The 18,859-nt window shown below is 41.7% G+C and overlaps 1 protein-coding gene across 3 annotated transcripts; it reads left to right on the top strand.

The window, feature by feature from the left end:
- Positions 1–8,008: 8,008 nt before the first annotated feature.
- Positions 8,009–18,539, top strand: LOC129332923 (coagulation factor VII-like). 3 transcript variants are annotated; one of them, XM_054984236.1, is made up of 9 exons: positions 8,009–8,091; positions 9,050–9,160; positions 9,486–9,646; positions 10,861–10,885; positions 12,222–12,335; positions 14,015–14,149; positions 16,245–16,582; positions 17,284–17,401; positions 17,831–18,538. In XM_054984236.1, exons 2-9 carry the CDS (start codon positions 9,082–9,084, stop codon positions 18,406–18,408), a joined length of 1,548 nt encoding a protein of 515 aa, XP_054840211.1. In that variant the 5' UTR covers positions 8,009–8,091; positions 9,050–9,081; the 3' UTR covers positions 18,409–18,538. The 3 variants fall into 3 exon arrangements, with proteins under 3 accessions (XP_054840211.1, XP_054840209.1, XP_054840210.1); XM_054984234.1 differs by lacking the exon at positions 8,009–8,091 and adding an exon at positions 8,583–8,659 and having other exon boundaries at positions 17,831–18,539; XM_054984235.1 differs by lacking the exon at positions 8,009–8,091 and adding an exon at positions 8,587–8,747 and having other exon boundaries at positions 17,831–18,539.
- The last annotated feature ends 320 nt before the right edge of the window (positions 18,540–18,859 follow it).

Here is an 18,859-nt window from a genome sequence, read left to right on the forward strand (position 1 = left end):
CTACCGTACGCTTGATCAAGTCTCCCTTTTTACTGTCTTACTAGGACAGGAAAAAATATGATTGCCAACTCTGGGTTGGGAAATTCCAGAAGATTTGAGGGTAGAGCCTGGGAGATGGACTTTGGGGAGGGATCTCAGGGGGGTATATTCCATAGAGTCTACCCTTTGAAGCTATCGTTTCCTCCACAGGAACTGATCTCCATATTCTGGAGCTCACTTGTAATTCCAGATCTCCAGACCCCACCTGGAGGTTTAGGAATAACAGTGCTGTAGGATCCTGCAATCACTCAGAAATACATTGAGGGTTGTCTTGTGTAAACCAAGAATAACTTTATTTAGAATATACAAAGAAAGGTACAAGCAGCTTGCATAGCCAGCTTATACTGAGCCATAAGTAAAACCTGGGCTGGAACTCCTTCAGACTGGTATCCTGGAATTAATTTAAAATATGAAATGGATTTCAGATTATAAGTGTAGTTGGAGAGAGCAAGCGATTTAGCAAAGTTCCTACCAGGCCAGACCCTGGCAGGCCAGAGAACAATAGGATTGCCAACCTCCAGGTGGGGGCCGAAGATTTCTTGGAATTACAACTGCTCTCCAGATGACAGAGATCAGTTCCTCTTGAGAAAATGTGTCCAGTAGCACCTTTAAGACTAACCAATTTTATTTTAGCATAAGCTTTCGAGAATCAAGTTCTCTTCTTGTATCTTCTTGCATCTGTATCAGGCATCTGACGAAGAGAACTTGATTCTCGAAAGCTTATGCTAAAATAAAATTGGTTAGTCTTAAAGGTGCTACTGGACTCTTTTTGATCTTGAGAAAATGATTGCTTTGGAGGGTGCTCTGTGACATTAATCCCTGCTGAGGTCCCTCACATTCCTAAAGCTCCCCCTACCCCCTTCCTATGCTCCATCCCCAAATTTCCAGGTATTTTCCAAGCAGAAGTTGGCAACCCTAGAGAGACAATATTTTGTAGTGGTTAGAGTATCAGATGAAGACTGGGATCTGGGAGATCTAGGTTCGAATCCCCACTCTGCCATGGAAGCTCACTGAGTAGAGTTGCCATCCCCTTGCCCAAGGCGGGGGATCTCCCGATCCCACCCTTTCCCCCCGCGCCCACTCACCTGGGCGGCAGGGGGCATGCTCCCTGAGGCGCCCCCCCCAGGGGGCATGGCACCCCCCGCTGGGGGGGGGCATGCTCCCGCACGATGAGAGCAGGTGGCAGTGGCGGTGGCAGAGAGAGAGCAGGCGACGGTGGCAAGAGCAGGCTGCTCTCATTGCCGCAGCTGCTGCAACCCGCTCCCTTGCCGCCACTGCTGCCGCCACCCCTGTGCAGCCCGTGCCAGCAGGACAATGGGCGCAGTGGCAGCGAGCTACGGTGGCCGCAGCCCCCTCTCTTGCTGCAGCTCCTGCTGCCCCTGTGCAGCCTCCACTGGCAGGAATAAGGGGCACAGCGGTGGCGACAGAGCGAGCTGCCTGCTCTCTCTGTCCCTTCCCAGTGTGCGTGACATCATCACGCAGGGTGCCCTTTGACCCTGCGTGATGATGTCACTCCTGGAAGTGACATCATCACACATGCTAGGAGCGCGCGTGCGCTTTGCCCATGTGCAGACAGACCCTCCAGAGCAGCCACAGGGTAAGAGCCACAAGAAAACAGAAAAACCTACGTCAGACTACTGACACCAATAATGTATACTACAATCAATATGTCAAGCCTCACAGTAATATAACAATTCACACAGTAATACAAGGCTTAGTATGTAATCACAACAAATTTAATAAATTAAAACCCTACTTATAAACGGAATACCACTCATACCAGTGCTAACATGGAAATTCTATACCAATAAATAAAGTGCAAGGTGTCCAAAGTGCTATTCATATACGCATATATTGCACATAAGAATAAAGTGCAAATGCAGTAAGAGCACCATATACACAAGTCCATTCAATTATTGTTGTTTCCAAAGTACCATGTATCCGTTTTCGTAGGTAAGAGTGTTCAATGTCAAGTTCCTCACAGATGGCTGTAATTCATTTAAAGATCAATGTACGAACCATCTTTTTCAAAGAGTACAGTCAGTATTCCATTCAACCAATACTTTCTTCAAAATTAATCCTCACGGGTATCCAGTAACATAGCCTTTCCTTATAGCCAGCTGTAGTACTCTTTGACTGTACTCTTTGAAAAAGATGGTTTGAAACGGGCGATTGGGATCTAGACAACCCGTTAGAGGAATTACTACCAAGTTATCTCATCAGGACAAATATTACTTCGTACATTGATCTTTAAATGAATTACAGCCATCCGTGAGGAAATTGACATTGAACACTCTTACCTACGAAAACGGATACACGGTGCTTTGGAAACAACAATAATTGAATGGACTTGTGTATATGGTGCTTTTACTGCATTTGCACTTTATTCTTATGTGCAATATATGAGTATATGAATAGCTCTTTGGACACCTTGCACTTTATTTATTGGTATAGAATTTCCATGTTAGCACTGGTATGAGTGGTATTCCGTTTATAAGTAGGGTTTTAATTTATTAAATTTGTTGTGATTACATACTAAGCCTTGTATTACTGTGTGAATTGTTATATTACTGTGAGGCTTGACATATTGATTGTAGTATACATTATTGGTGTCAGTAGTCTGACATGGGTTTTTCGGTTTTTCTTGCGCCATTTACCACGTTTCTCTCTTTTTTTGATTTACAGAGTAACAGCAAGCATCCCAATCTCCCGCCAGGAGACTTGAGGGACCTGGCAACCCTATCACTGAGTGATCTTGGGCCAGTTAACCTCTGTCAGCCTATGCTATATGATGGGGTTGTTGTGAGGCTAAAATTGAGGATAACGATGTAAGTTGTTTTGGGTCCCCCACTGGAGACCCAAAAATAAATAAAATAATAAATAAAATGAATGTGGCTGGTGGGCTGCACTTGGCTTGGTGAATCACAAGTTGCATAGGCCTGGACTGGGGATCGTTTTTCATACTTGTAGATCATCACCAGGAACCCTAGGATAGGGTTACCAACCTCAAGGTGAGGCCCAGAGTTCTCCCAGAATTACAAATGATCTCCAGATTATAGAGTAGGAGTAGCCAAACTTGCTTAATGTAAGAGCCACAGAGAATAAACGTCAGATGTTTGAGAGCTGCAAGACATAATGTATTGAAGTGACTTCAGAGGAAGGGGTGGGTTTGGGGGAGTGATCTGAAAGTGACATCATAGGAAGGGGGTGGGGTTTAGTGCAGTATGCTAGGTGGCATAATTGGAAGGGGTGGAAGTGCCATCATCTGACCCTGGAAGTGACATCACAGGGGAGGGAGGGAGGGAAAGAAAGAGGCTTGGAAATGGAAGAGAAAAGAAGATCAAAAGGCATAGTTGGAGGGGATATAAAGTTGAGGAGAGCAACACAAAAACCATGGATGAGTTCCCCCCCCACCTCCCAGGCTCTTGCAAAGGTAACTCAGCCACCAACTTGACCCTCTCCCAGCATTTCCCCAAGGAAAGGGAAAGGAACCCTGAACAATACACACCACAGGCATTTCTCCCCCCTCTGCTTGCTCTGAAAACAGATCAGACCCCCCCCATCACTCATTCACAGACACATGGGAGAAGGAGAGATGGGCTTTCTCCTGTGCAAACCACTCTGCCAAGGATTCATGCTGCAAACTTTGTTTAAACAGGTAGGGAGGGAAGCATTGGGATTGCATGCCTTGGCTGCCAGCAGCCTTCTGGCATGGCACCATGGCCATTTCTCCAGTCCAGCTTGACCCCGCTAACCCTGCACCATGCCCAGCCGCCCAGCCCAGGTAGGGAAGGTGAAAGGGCATGCGTGTGTGCCTTGGCTGGCCAGCTGTCTTGCCCCCCAGCTCACCTCTTGCTGCTACCGCCACTGCAGCCAAGCACTATGAGCCTTCGGACATGAGCTCCCTCACTGAGCTATGTGGCTGCATGCTCTCTTGTTTCACACTTTTTTCCTCTCAGTGACCTCTGTTGGAGGGGAGGAGCTTTCAAGTTTGCCTATTTCCCCTTCCTTCCCCACTAAAATAAACTGTACAGCCACGGTGACGCTCAGAGACCTCCGGGAGCTGGCTAGAAGAGTCGCATGGGGCTCACAAGCCGCAGTTTGGCCACCCTTGCTATAGAGATCAGTTCCCTTGAATGAAAGGACAACATCAAGTCCCTGCTGAGCTCTCTCCGCTCCCCAAACCCCACCCTCCACTGGCACTGCGGTCTAGATCCTCCTGACCCTGCTGGTTAAACTGCCCGTTTGTCCCTCAAATCCTACTTGCTATTAAGAGCTATCTCAGTGGCTGACTGCTTCTCTATCCAGTTCTTGTTTGAGCATTGAGCTCAGGAACTCAGTGGGCATCTGTCTCCCACATCCTCTCATTGGCGGCCACCTTAACTAAATGCCACTGCTGTATTGATTTGAATGGTGACTCTCTAGTGGGAGTTTCTGATGTGCAAAAGAGATGACCTCACATTAGAGTTACCAGCCTAGGATTACCAACCTCAAGGTGGGGCCTGGAGTTCTCCCAAATTTACAACTGATCTCCAGACTACAGAGATCACTTAGCCTTAAGGAAATGGCAGTGTTGGAGGGTAAGACTCTAGCATTACATCCCCACTGAGCATCCTCCCTCCCCCAGACTCTGCTACAGATGTGAAAGTTCAGGAAAGAAAACAGAAACATTTGTATGTGAATTAATTCAATAAGGTGGTGGAATCAAAATTACCTGCACATCCACAGAGGAGGCTTTCATGCGTAGATATTTGTTTTTGCGGTTTCTCCACTTTTTAACCTGGATTTTTCTGACCCCCCAGGATATTCCACATGTGGAATACTTATGTAAGCTTTCTAGTATTTTCTGTCCTAAAGTTTAACTCAAGACAGCTGCTGTAGCATAGTGGTTAAGTGGTTGAGCTGCAAAACAACACTCTGCTGGTTCCACTCCCAGGATTGCAACAAGCTCAGCAGGTGGCCTTGGGTAAGCCACTCCTCTCAGCAGGGCCGCTGAGAGGAATTTTAAGAGGAACTTTAAGAGGCGGTGCAAAAAAATTTCAGGCCCCCTTTCCGACTCCATTACCCATCAGGTTTTTTTTAAAAATCCATAACGGTTTTAAGTATAAGGTCAAAAATGGTTTTAAAAAATAGGCTTTGTATTTACTTAAAAATGCCTTGCCTTTTTTTGTGAAAAATTTCTAATGACAGCATCAAAATTAATAGTTCTGGCAATATTTGATTCAATACTCAGCCTGGCCAAATCCACAAGACGTTCTTGAGACACTGTAGACCTGAAACAATTCTTAATCAGCTTGAGTTTGCTAAATGATCTCTCTGCAGAAGCTACAGTTGCTGGAATTGTTAAAAGAATTCGTAAGCTGACACACACATTTGGAAACAGGTCACCAAGTCTATATTCTGTTAATATGTTCAACAGATCTAGTGGTTTTTACTGTCCTTTTCCAAAATTTTCCTTTTGTACTGAAGGTAAATGCTGCATTTCTGTCAAAAAATCCTCATCATTAAGGTCATCAGGATATTGTTTTGATAAAAATAAAGCTTTTTCTTTCAAGTCACTTTCAGACATGGTGAGGTATTTCTGTAAGGAATTGAACTTTTTCAGCCAACTGCTTCACAGCATTGAATCTTACAGTTAATCCTGCTATAACACTGGTCGAATCCACATTCACCCATTACCTTCATGTTTATCGGATATCTTCCGTTTGCCTCCAATCCGCGATTTTTTCCTCTTCGTTCACATTCCTGCTTCCAATCCATCTTTCTCGCGCATCCCTCCGGTCACACGGCCGCTCAAAAACCGCTTTTGGGGGCTGGACCTTTTTTCCCGCCCATTTTTTTTTATTTTTTGAGCGCACTTTTCCGTTATTTCGATCTTGCCTTATAAAGAAACATCATTGAAGATAATGATGCCTCTCTTTCCCCCACTGACAGCACTGATGGCTCTATCCCGTTTCTGTTTTGGAAATTTGGAAGCACGTGGGAAGCTTTCATGGGCATTTCCTATGCAGGACAGTTCAGTGCCTGAATTTTACTGAAGTTTCACTTCCTTGGAGTGTCATTATTTCGATATTTCATAATTTCGATATTACAGTAATATAAAATAAAAAAAATAAAAAACAGTTAAAAAGGAAGTTTCGCGAGTCCGTTCTGAGGGTGGATTCCCCCCAAAATGATTTTTCAAACTACCAGATTTGATTCAGAAACAGCATAATCAATAAATCCAATGCTATGAAGTCAAAAACAGTCTTTTGCAGACTACGGAGCACTTGCAAGCTGAATCAGCCAATAGGAACTCTCGGAACGGCCGGAGAGACAGGAAGGGGGGGTGGTTTTTAAAAAAAACCGCGTAAATTGCGCATTGGCCCGTTCATGGCCACCGTGAAACTCCCGTTGAAAACCTGTGACCACATATTCGGGAGAAATGCAAATGAAATACGTCTGTTTAATGAGGTAATGTGACCGGCACTCGGGATTGCGTGGGGAATGCGGGGAACATGTGACTTAGAATGAGTAATGTGGATTTGACCACTGTCTACCAAAACATAAAACACAGACTTTCTGAAGTAGGCTTCTTCTGGTGAATCATCCATGTCATTCATTTCCAGCAAATCTTTTGGGAATGTTTTAGGCAATAAGATGTGACCATTGGTAACACACTTGCTATTTCTTCTTGAGAAGGAAACTCAGTTGTGATGCAACCAAAGTCAAGGCCTACAGTATTCTTCTCATTTTCTAAACTCACTTCCATCTGAACCTGAAATTCTGTTTCTTTTAGTTCATTTTTGTCATTTTCTGCATATGCTCCTTTATCAAAATCCTGTACATTATTACCGGAATCAACTGCACCTTGTTTGGGAATGAGATTTTCAAGAGATTTTTCTTGTTCTAATTCTATAGGTAGGTTGAATGAGAATTTTTTTAAAGGTGCCCTTCATCCAACTTGAAGGAGATTTTGTTGTCCCTTTTTCATGTTCCTTTCGTTCTTTCGTTTGTTATCTCCTGATTTGTGAGAATACATTTTCAATGGATGATTTATAATTTCTTCTTTTATATCTAAAAAGGGAAAAATTAATTCCTAATCAGCTCTGATCATTGCCATGTTGCTTCAAAAAATCCTGAGCCCAAACTTACAAAGTTTTAAAATGAATAAATCAATGAAAATGCAGCCTAGCCCTAATGTCACTGTAGTAATTAAGGAAAATAATTAGAACATACCTTCAACGTATCTATCCAAAGCTACTCTTTATAGATGGATTTAGAATGTACTAACACACCAACCCCGCCCCTGCAACAACGGCCACTGGCCTAAACTTTCTGTCTGCCTGGCTGGAGAGTGGAGAGTCACGTGACCTTCTAACTGGCACATGCTGCCCCTAGTGGAAGATCTTGAGAACGCAATGTAACAACAATGTAAAGGATAAAACTATGCTATGTAGGTGAACAACATAAGATATAAATGCTAGTCTTAATATGCAAACATTTTATGGGACTGCAGGAAGCTCTTGGGCCCCCCTCTGGGCCCATGGGCCCTGGTGCGATGCACCTGCTGACCCCCACCCCCCTCATAGGGCCTGCCTCTCAGCCCCAGTTCCACAGCTGTATTGTGGAGATAATGATAACACTGACTTTGTTCACCACTCTTGAGAGGAGCGCTAATCTGTAATGGACAGTTTTTTAATGGCATCATTATAGTAAGGAATTTGAATGAAAAAAACATCATTTGCTTAAATATACAAGAGTTCTAGGGCTACCTGTTACACTAAAGATGAATCCGCCAAATTAATTCATTTATATTCTCTTCCCCCCTCCTTCCCAAATGTTATTTTTTTCCTGCAGCCTGGTCATCCAAAGTATCTACGGAAAGCAGAATGTCTAGAAAGTCAATGAATAACCATGACTGGGAGGAAAGTACATTTGCCTTCTGGAAAACAGTCTTTCTGTCTGCACAGAGTAATTGTATAAAGAGTTTGGTGGGAAAGTTCACAGCATCTTTAGGAGAATAAGTATTACAATGACAAAAAGGACATCCAGTCACCAGACAAGCCAAAAGTATGAACAATATAAGCACAGTGTGATCGTTATTTTAATGAAATTTTAAGATATAATTGGCATTTTTTAAAATTAAATGAGATTTCTTTGGGCTGGAAAGTTAACATACCAGGACCATGGCTTCTTTGTCAATATTTGTACTAGATTAATCATCAACAGTTAAATTCTCACAATTTTCATTGGTGTTGATCTAAATGGCGCTTTGTCGTTCCTTTGTCAGGTAAGAGAATACAATCTTTCTATAATATGATGAGCTGGAGCTGTTTTGTTTAAGAAAGGGATGTTGATGACTCCAGATCATCACTGGGACATTCATACCCACATTTTAGCTTAGCAATAGCATCCAGACCATTCCATGTGGGGTGAGGTTTCAGTTGCTGAATGCTTTTAACATGTAAACTTTGGGAGTTAAATAAACCTCCCCCATCACCACTACTCCAATCACAGCCCCCTACAGCTGCAAGAAAGTGAAACACAAACTTCCAGTCATGGGTCTCCTGTGTGACATGTAGTTTGGCCTTTATTTGACTGATGACATCTGGAATCCAGAACAACTGCAAGGAAAACAGTTAATGAACTCTGCCAATCTGATGTCTTCCATAGATGTCAAACAGGAGAGGCAATGGAATGGGCTTCTATCTGCTCTGGGCATTGCGGCAAGTCTGTAGCAGTCTAGCAAAGTGTCTGAATTTGGGTTTGGACTAGTTATCCTTATAAATGCTTCTGTCTCCCAATGTGCAGATTTTGCTGCATGCACAGATCATCTGAGCAGTTATTCCAGAGTGCATTTGAAAAGATACTTCATGTCTGTGATGCCTGCTTGGCCTTTCATTCCTTTTATTTCTATTTTTCCCTCTCCTCACTCCCTGATTTTTACATACCCACATATTCTCTGCCCCTTGTTCTCTTTCACTTCACTTACTTCAAGTGGAACTTGTTCATTCTCTTCTCTGTGTAGGTGACCTTCTACAAAACCATTTGATCGGTAGAATGGCAAGAAGTCTCTTGAGTATGACCTTTCTTTTATTAATATGCTCCTTATGTGGCAGCCTAGCATTTTCATTTTCAGGTAGGTACTTATTAATTACAACATGTGGCTCTGACTAGATTCAAACACCAGCCAATATTCTCATATCCCTAAATAAGAGCTAGCACTCTATTTTATTTTAAGTATTCTATCTCAAATTAACTTGCAGCTTCCATTTTACCTACAATCTTTCCCATATTGAGATTAATTTTGAGGTTGAATTCCAGTCAAATATTTGCAAATGTATCCCTTACTTTTTTTAAGCAAGGGGAAATAGCTTCATGTTTACTTCCCCCTAACTTCTCCAAGTGTATGAACAGACTGGATTAAAACAGCAGGGTTCATTCAGGCACCACTCTTTTCATAGTTTTCCTAAGACCAGAAGAGGCAAGCCAGGTTCTAAGGATTCATAAACGTGCCAACCACTTCCTGGAGGAAATTCGTCTGGGAGATCTGGAGAGAGAATGCATGGAAGAAAAGTGTTCTTTCGAGGAGGCAAAAGAGATTTTCAAATCACAAGAGAAAACGGTGAGCTGATTTTCAGGAAACCTAAAACTAGAACTGGCAGTTGAGAAATACAAGGAAGACTACATTGCCAAGCATCCCAAAAGCAACCACAAGAGTCTACTGCCCCACTCAAATGGATTGGTGTTTTTTATTAGAAAATGTATATCACAGAGTGGTAAGCTGCAGTACTGCAGCCCAAGCTCTGCTCATGACTTGAGTTCGATCCTGGCAGAAGCTGGGTTCAGGTAGCCGGCTTAAGGTTGACTCAGCCTGCCATCCTTCCGAGGTCAGTAAAATTAGTACCCAGTTTCTTGGGGGTAAAGTGTAGATGACTGGGGAAGGCAATGGCAAACCACCCCGTAAAAAGTCTGCCAAGAAAAAGTCATGGTGCGATGTCCCCCCATGGGTCAGTAATGACTTGGTGCTTGCACAGGGGACTACCTTTACCTTTACCTAATGATATGGAAGCCAGTACTATAATGGGATGGAATTTTGAGACATGCTTGGTTATCCCTAGTGATTGAACCTGGAAACAAAACAATCACTACCTACAAGCAGCTGCAACAGAACAGTTTGCTAAGGCTAAACATGTGCAGGGCAGACTAGAGTATGTGACCTTCCTGTGTGTGGATAATGGCTCCCAAACCAAAAATTTCTAACACAATAAATTGCCCTGATAGATATGCACCTCATACATCTGATTACGTGGGCTTTGATTTACAAAAGCTTACGCTGGAATAAATTTTGTGAGTCTTTAAGATGCCACTATTTTATTCAACTGCTACTGACTAACACGGATACCCATCATGGAATAAAAGGCCAGTAAGACTTCCTCAAAGCTGCAGCAATGCTTGTATAAATCTGAACTGCTGCATCTGAAACATTTTTTTTGGCTACTTGGCACTCTCCTCCCCTTCCCACAAAACAGGTTGGTTGGTCCAGCTTTGCACATCCTTCCACAGCTCCTATAGGATCTCATACTAAAGGGCTGCTGGGATATCACTTTTGAGTGGTACCATTGTGTTATGTAGAGACAACAAGATGTTTAGGCAAACTTTTTGGACGCAGTGCTAGCATAGGCAGTCTATAGGCAGCAGGATCAAGACACCATCACGTGTGGCTTAAATTAAACATATACAGAATCACTTACTCATTATAGCTTAACCTTAAAAGGAAGGTTTCCCCAGATAGTGTCCTTTGACTAATTTACCAATATGTCCATAATTATTTTGCAGATGGAGTTTTGGTTTGATTATAAAGGTAGGAAGTTATCTTTGATTTTTTTTTCTGCTATGGGCAACTGAGAGCTAATATCAAGGCTTGCAAAGAATTTGTCATGTCTTTCTTTATTCCAGAAAAGTCTATATAGTACATTGGCTTTTAGACAAAAATAAAAAGTTGAAAGTACAAAGGAACAGAATATTATTGCTGAATTCAAAAGAAAAATGAAACATTTTTAAAAGCATAAATTAAAATACACTGAAATTGTACAGGCTTACCTCTTGACTATCCTAACTGAATTAATGGCGATGGTTCAAATTTTAAGAGCAGCCAGAGTGGTGCAAATTTTGTTCTCTTTTGATAATCTCCTTTTTCATAACATTTCTTGACTGTTCAGATGATTGTCGCTTTCTCCTTTCGTCATTTGTCTGTTGCCTTGATATTTATCACAACAAAGTAACCCAAGTGGAAACCCACATTTAAGGGAACAATCAAATTAACAAACAAGAATCTTGCAGAAGGTATGATATGAAAATATTTAAATATAGTGATTTAAAGTGGCGCAGTGCATATATTGTCAACATATATATAAATATAATCTAATAATTCATACAAGTTCATACAAAATTCAAAGAACAACAGCATAACTTAATAGTCGGCCAAATGTAGGAAATGTCCTTATACTGGAGGTGGTGCTAGAAAGCTCTTAAGTAGATGCCAAAAGAGCTGGAGTAATGCATGGAAGAACCAACGGCCAAGCGGCCAAAAAGAGGGGTGCGTCGGACTGCCGCTAAGAATTGTTTAAGCGGCAGTGTGGGTTGTGGAGAAGTATGGTGAGGAGGTCTGTTGACCCCTGATGCAGTCTGGAAACAAGCGTTCTTGATGACCGGTTCCTTGTTGGGTCTTCGGTCCTTCCAAGTGTTCCACCTCCTTGTTCCACCTGTTGAGAGAAAGCAAGAAGATAATGTCTACCAAAATATAATTTCCTGAACAGGAACGAGGGTTCCCCATGGTTCTTCCATGCATTACTCCGGCTCTTTTGGCATCTACTTAAGAGCTTTCTAGCACCACCGCCTGTATAAGGACATTTCCTACATTTGGCCGACTATTAAGTTATGCTGTTGTTCTTTGAATTTTGTATGAACTTGTATGAATTATTGGATTATATTTACATATCTGTCTATATATATCTATATATATCTATATCACTATATTTAAATATTTTCATATCATACCTTCTGCAAGATTCTTGTTTGTTAATTTGATTTTTCCCTTAGATGAGGGTTTCCACTCAGGTTACTTTGCTTTGTTTCTAAGGGCGCTTCTCTTTCCCTGTGTTTGATATTTATCACAGCATTTCTCCCCTTCCAAACAGATTTAAACCCATGCAAAGAGAATCCCTGCAAGAATGGTGGAGTTTGCAAGGTTAAGTACTACCAACATTCCTGCATTTGCCCTCCAAGATTTGTAGGGAATGAGTGTGAAATAGGTAAGAGGAATAGATTAATTTTCATGTAATAGATAGATTGTTGACTTCCAGCAACTCTTGTATCTTGGTTGTTACAGCACTATTGTGACATATATATGCTTATTTATATTCATCTAGTACATTTTCATCCCATTCTTCCACCAAAATGTTCAGGGCAGCATATATAATAATCTCCTGCTTAATTTTATTCTCAAAACCACCCTGGGATGTAGGGTAGGCTAAGAGTGTCTAACCCAAGGTCACCCCGTGGGCTTCATGGCACAGTGAGAATTTGAACCTGCGTCTTCCAGATCCTAGGATGATGCTTTAACCACTTCACAAACCTGCATTTCCTGTTTCTCCAAAGGGCTAGGAGTTGCAGGGGCAGTGATACCTGGATTTAGTTTTCTTTGGATGAGAGGACACTGGAGATTTTCTAGTGTCTCTGCAATATGTACTTCATTTGCAAATATGCAAGCAGCACATTGGTAGAAGTAAAGAAGGCATTCCCACAAGGAAGCAGAGGAAAACCTGCAACCCTTCAGCCAACTCACAGCTCTGTCTGTTCACCTTTCTCTTTTGGTCTTGCCTCAGTGCCAAACTGTTGTTCTCTCTCTCTCTCTCTCTCTCTCTCTCACACACACACACACACACACACACACATATCCCTTTTCTCAGTTAAGGAATGAAAACCAGTGTGATGCAGTAGTTAGACTGCTGGATTTGGATTTGGGAGATCCAGGTTTGAATTGCCACTCAGCCATGGAAGCTTGCTTGGCTAGCCAGTTACACACATTCAGCCTCACCTACCTCACCGGGGTGTTGTGAGGATAAATAGAGGAGAATGACTTAAGCTGCTTGGGCCCCCGATGGGGAGAATGGTGGGGTGTAAATGAAATAAATAATAGGCTGCAAATGAATGTGTCAAGTATGGAGAGCTAGGATCACAGCGGCTGGCACCACTCCAGTCTCTATAGCCATATTCACTTTACAGTGAACACACATACATCCTGCATGTACATGCATACATCTGTTTGTACGAAAGAGCCGATGCACATTCGCTTTACGAATTAAACCAGAGACCAGTACCTGAATAAATGTAGGGATTGAATGTTCAGCTGTGCATGTGCTGAATGTAACATACTCAGTGCAGTGGACATATCAAGAAAAATCATGTGAACAATACACAGATTGTGTAACTTGTAAGCAGAGCTCAATGGGTTCAAGGTATCTTCATACAGTGAATTTCCCAGGTCACACCTATGCACATTGGTACTGCATACATGGAGGACTCAGCCAGGGAGCATGACTTGATCATCTTTCAGGCATTAACTGAAAAAAACTAGTTAAACTAGGGGAAGGGTAGTGATTTAAATTTCAGGAGCAGTTGCTGCTCAGTGGAAGAGCCTCTGCTTTTCGCACAGAAGGTCCCAGGTTCAGTCCCCGACACCACTAGTTAAAAGGGTTTAGGTAGTAGGCATCATGAAAGATCTCTACCTGAGACCCTGAAGAGCTGCTGCCAGTTAGAGCTGATAATACTGACCTTGATAGACCAAAGCTCTGACTCAGTATAAGGCAGCTTCATGAATATAGTCCCCTAGTTCCTGCTATTGACATAGGAAGTTTGCATTGCAAAGTCAACAGTGTTGAGTAGCTGCTTCCAAATGACTAAGGTGTTAAAATGTGTCCTTGTTGTGCAGAGAAAACGGAATGTTGGTACAAGAACGGGGACTGCTGGCAATACTGCCAAGATAATGAACAGTCACTTCATGTGACCTGCTCCTGTGCTTTGGGTTATACACTAAGTGAAGATGCAAAGCGGTGCATACCAACAGGTAATGTCTGTTCCTTACTAATTGAAACGAGTGGGTCTAGATGCTCAGACTGTGGCACAACCCCAGAATGACATGTACCATAAAGAATGTGGTGCTCTACATTTGTTTTCCACCAACATCACCTAGTTTCTCATCCCCAAACAAATTACTAATAATCAGCCACTTGCTCTCAGCTGCACAGAACTTTTAACCTATATATTTCCTTATTTGACATCCATTTAGGCTATAATTATGTAAGTGAACTTAGTACATATTGATAAGTGTTAATGATTGGTTGGGAGCGTGTGGTTCTGTTTTGTAAGCAAATCTTAGATAAACTGCATGGCTACTGTCTCCCTTTATTCCAGTACTTTCAGTTGAGGGCTATAACAAAAGCAATGTAGAATAAGGGTTTGGAATGGAAATAAAACTGGATGTGAAATGTTGTAGGAAAAATAAAAGAAAGAATAAAGGAAATATACAGACCTTGGGTAAATTTGCATACCGAATAAGATTTTAAGAATAGGGAAAAAACACTGGGTTGGATCCAGCAGAAAGTGTTGATGGCCTTGGATCTTTCCCGCCTTCCCCCATTACACTAGTTGCAATTTCCAAAACCAGGGAAGTTGATTCCTGGGACCATAGTACCCTGTGGAGTAATAGTCACACGGGTAACTGGGCTGCAGAGAGAAGTGAAATTGCTCCCTTCTTCTTCTGTCATTGGAGCTCTGCTGACAGAAGGGGCAGGAAAGGCAATATCACTCCTTCTCCCTTTTCACATGGGTCCCACAACCACGGGAATCAACTCTCCCAGGGTTGGAATGGAAATGGCTGCTAGGGGAAAAGGAAAGCAGTGAAGATCCACAATACTGAATTATATTGGGACTGGCAATTGAAACTGGTCACATCTTGGCGACTGCGGCAAGAATGTGCATCTACCATCAATAATGGACCGGAACAACAATGAAGTATCTGGGTTGTGGCACCTTTGACAAAAATGATATACTATCACCGGAGGAATAAGGCTGTCAAATAGATTCGTGAAAAATTGGTATCTGTTGTAGAACACCGATGTTACACAAAAATGCCCTTCTGCCCTTACCCAGATTCTTCAGAGCAAAAGGAGGAGACAGACAAGTGCTTCTTTTCCTTAATTGTATTGAATATTGCAATAGGGGTACCCAGCTTTCAAAGGAGCCATGAGTACCAAAGAACATAAAGCTTACAATCAGTTTTAAAGACATTTTTCTAGTACAAAAGGAACTACCTGCTGAACAATTTGCAATTGGTCATTACATACATCTGATCTCTACAGTTCTTTCAATTGGCTACTACTCAGTTCTTTTAGCTAATCTCGCGATTTTGCATCTATCAGTGTAACTTTCTATTCCCCTTATTTGGTCACTATCCTTTGCTGACTTTGAATTTCTCACTTCTTGCTGACTTCCAAACTTTAGAATCAAAAGTTATGGATACAGTGAATGTGCTCTTCTTGTATCTTTTTCTTCCTTCTCATGAGATAATAGCCTAAAGAATGTGGCCTTATCTTAAGTTTCCTAAGCAACTGAGAAAAGAGGAAAAATTTCGGCGTTGGTTATGTTCTCAAGCAACTTTCAGAGATGGAACAGTGAAAGAGAGGGGGGGGGTTTGCAAACACTATTAATTCATTCTAAGAATATATGTGTATATGAAAGTATGAAATTCTATGAAACCCTTATAAGAAAAAGAATATTAAATCTTAACTCTACACTGACACACAGATGTTTTTGTCTCTAAGACCACACGTATTATCTTCTCTGATAGACAATTGCAAATAAACAAGGCATAAGTGAACCAATAGTACTGTAGTTTATCTTCATGCCCCAATTAATGCTTTTTATACATTTAAGAGTATGGGTAAAATTGTATGCAAGTTTTTATCCTTAAAATTTCCCCAGTAATCAGCTGAGGGGAAAAATGCATAGGTCACATTGTTTGCTTAAGTTTTTTACAACTATTCTTATTTCAGGAAACCAGGTAATTCATATTAAATGTCATGAGTTTTTCACCTTCTCTTGAATTATCAAAATAGCTTACATTAAACACAGTGCATTTGTCTAACTTTTCTCCCTTTAAGATCACTTTCCCTGTGGGTTGGTTAAAAGATCAACACACTCTAATAAAGAAAGATCTTTTGGGCACAACCAAAATGATGACGGGATTTTGGATGGGGAGAACCAAACATTGTCTCAGGAGAACTTGACAAGTTGGAACCAAACATTAATTCAGACCTTGGTAGAATGGAACCAGACTGCAGTAGGAGGAGAGAATGAGGAATATGACTTTATAAAGACTAAAAGGAATGCCACAGAATCAGATTTACAGAGCTGGATAAACACAAATTACACTGATGAAAATGGTGATCTTAAGATAATTGGGGGCTCCTTTTGCCGCCCAGGAGACTGTCCCTGGCAGGTAAAAATATTTTTCTTGCAAGTTTTGACAAAATTGCCTTAGTTCACACTCCATTTACGCAAGGGGTTGTAAATAGTTGTTCTGATCCAAAGTAAAAGCCCCGAAGAGCCATGTCATGTTTTTATTAAGACCAAACAAAATCATACAAAACAGTATGCAAGCTTTTGAGTTATTCAGAACTTTGCAGCAGGCTGGATTTTTTAAAAAATGAGGGGAAAAAAGAATTTCAGGCCATGCTCCTATCCATTGTGAAGTAACTCCTCATAAACCCCCCTTGAATGACAACTTTGTATTTAGAGAAGAGCGATGATAGCTGTGCCAGTCTCTAGCTTGAGTTTGGGCCATTATAGATGGGCCAAGGAACAATTTGTCATCAGGCCAGTGCTGGAATCTCTTTGTGTATCTTATGAGGAGCTGCTGCTTTGGTGTTGTGGCAAAGAATTCAATGCATAGATATTGCCCCACATCGTAAGATCTTTCTATAAATATTTTTGTACTTCAATGACAAATAACTAAACTGGGAGTACATGAAAGCTCCTCTACAAATCTACTTTCACCCCCCCACCCCCCCAACTTGGCTGCTTACCTGTTATATTTATGGTCATTTCTTTAGATTTCTGGTTTTGTGCCCTAGCAAGGGAATTGTTCCTTGTATAAAAATTATGTAACTTTTAATGACTGTTGCTTCCTTTTCTTCCTAGGTACTGATTCAAAATAAGAAAGGTTATGGTTATTGCGGTGGCAGCTTAATCAGCAGTCAATGGGTACTCACTGCAGCACACTGTCTTGATACCATTGTCCCTCATCACGTTACTGTCGGTGAGTGCCACAGAGCCATATACACTATCAGCCATTTTTTCTCTCCACAGCATGCACCCAAGTACATGTGGTGCAGTCTTTTTTCCCTTTTAAATTAAGCATGTTTCTGGCCTTCAACATAATCATAGCTGAGCCTGTTATCAACACATTCTCAATATTGTAAACAAATTGTCCATTCCAAGGAAAATTTGACAGTGGCATATGCTATTTGATTAAAGCAAAATATTTGCTCTTGAAGTGGAACAGGTAATTCCATCAGGAAGAGACCCTCTGCTCTTAAACATGCTGGATTTAAATAAACATTTTAGTAGCATTTTGGAAGGTTTTTTTCGGATGGAGGCAATTTTAAGCCTATCCTTCACACCTCCCCCCTCACTGTAACTAGCTCTACAAAGGTATTAATTTGTTATACTTTCATTTGCCTCTCAGGAGACTTTGACAAGCACCAGAGAGATCGGGACGAGCAAAAAGTTAGAGTGCACCAGTTCTGGCAGCATCCCCAGTATGACCCAAACACCTTTAACAACGACATTGCCTTGATTCAGCTAACCAGCAACGTTGTTTTCAGCCAGCACGTCCTCTCTATTTGTCTTCCTAGCCCTAATCTGGCTACTTTACTGACAGAAAAAGGGACAGTAGGAACAGTGAGCGGATGGGGCAGTACTCATGTCAAGGGTCGGTCAACCCGCTTTCTCCTGAAAGTCAAGTTGCCTGTGGTGAGCATGGACAGTTGCAGGCAATCCACAGAAAAACTCATTACTGACAATATGTTTTGTGCAGGTTATCCTGAAGCAACTCAAGATTCTTGTAAAGGTGACAGTGGAGGACCCTTTGCTGTAGTTTTCCGTGATACTTGGTTTCTCCTGGGAATAGTGAGTTGGGGGGAAGGTTGTGCTGCAGCAGGAAAATATGGAGCTTACACACGCGTGTCCAATTACCTTGCATGGATAAAAGAAATTACTGAAAGTGTGACCGATTCTGCAGGATTTTTACATGGGCTGAAATAAAACCTATTCTTTAAATAAAACATAATATTTGTATTTTTAATTTAGTTCTCTATATGCTCAAATTTGTTTCCATACATAACTCCTTTCTATATGTTGAAGTAGCTTTCACAATAAAAAAACTACATGAGAAGGGTTTACCAAAACTGGTACATCTAAGGGCCAAACTACAAGTGATGAATGACACAGGTTGGACACTTGTCAGCTTCTCTCAAGTTTTTATGGGAAATGTAGGCAGCTTGGCGGAATGTTGGACAAGTGACAGTTGAAAAGTACATTGGACAGCAGTCGGAGAGCCAAGTTGCAAGACCAGGATGCCTACATTTCCCATCAAAACTTGAGGGAAGCTGACAAGTGTCCAACCTGTGTCATCTGTCACTTGTAGCTTGGTCCTAAGAAAGATGTGTGCTAGGTGTAGCTGGGAACACCCATCTCTAAAATATGGCTGGCCTGA

Source organism: Eublepharis macularius, chromosome 6 (assembly GCF_028583425.1).
Source record: "Eublepharis macularius isolate TG4126 chromosome 6, MPM_Emac_v1.0, whole genome shotgun sequence".
NCBI lineage: Eukaryota > Metazoa > Chordata > Lepidosauria > Squamata > Eublepharidae > Eublepharis > Eublepharis macularius.

Excerpts from the sequence above, each read along its gene's own strand:
- LOC129332923 (XM_054984234.1), top strand. The coding sequence starts at position 8,623 with ATGACATCTGGAATCCAGAACAACTGCAAGGAAAACA. Across the intron at positions 8,660-9,049 it reads GAACAACTGCAAGGAAAACA|GTGACCTTCTACAAAACCAT; the intron begins GTTAATGAACTC and ends TTCTCTGTGTAG. Across the intron at positions 16,583-17,283 it reads CAGGAGACTGTCCCTGGCAG|GTACTGATTCAAAATAAGAA; the intron begins GTAAAAATATTT and ends TTTTCTTCCTAG.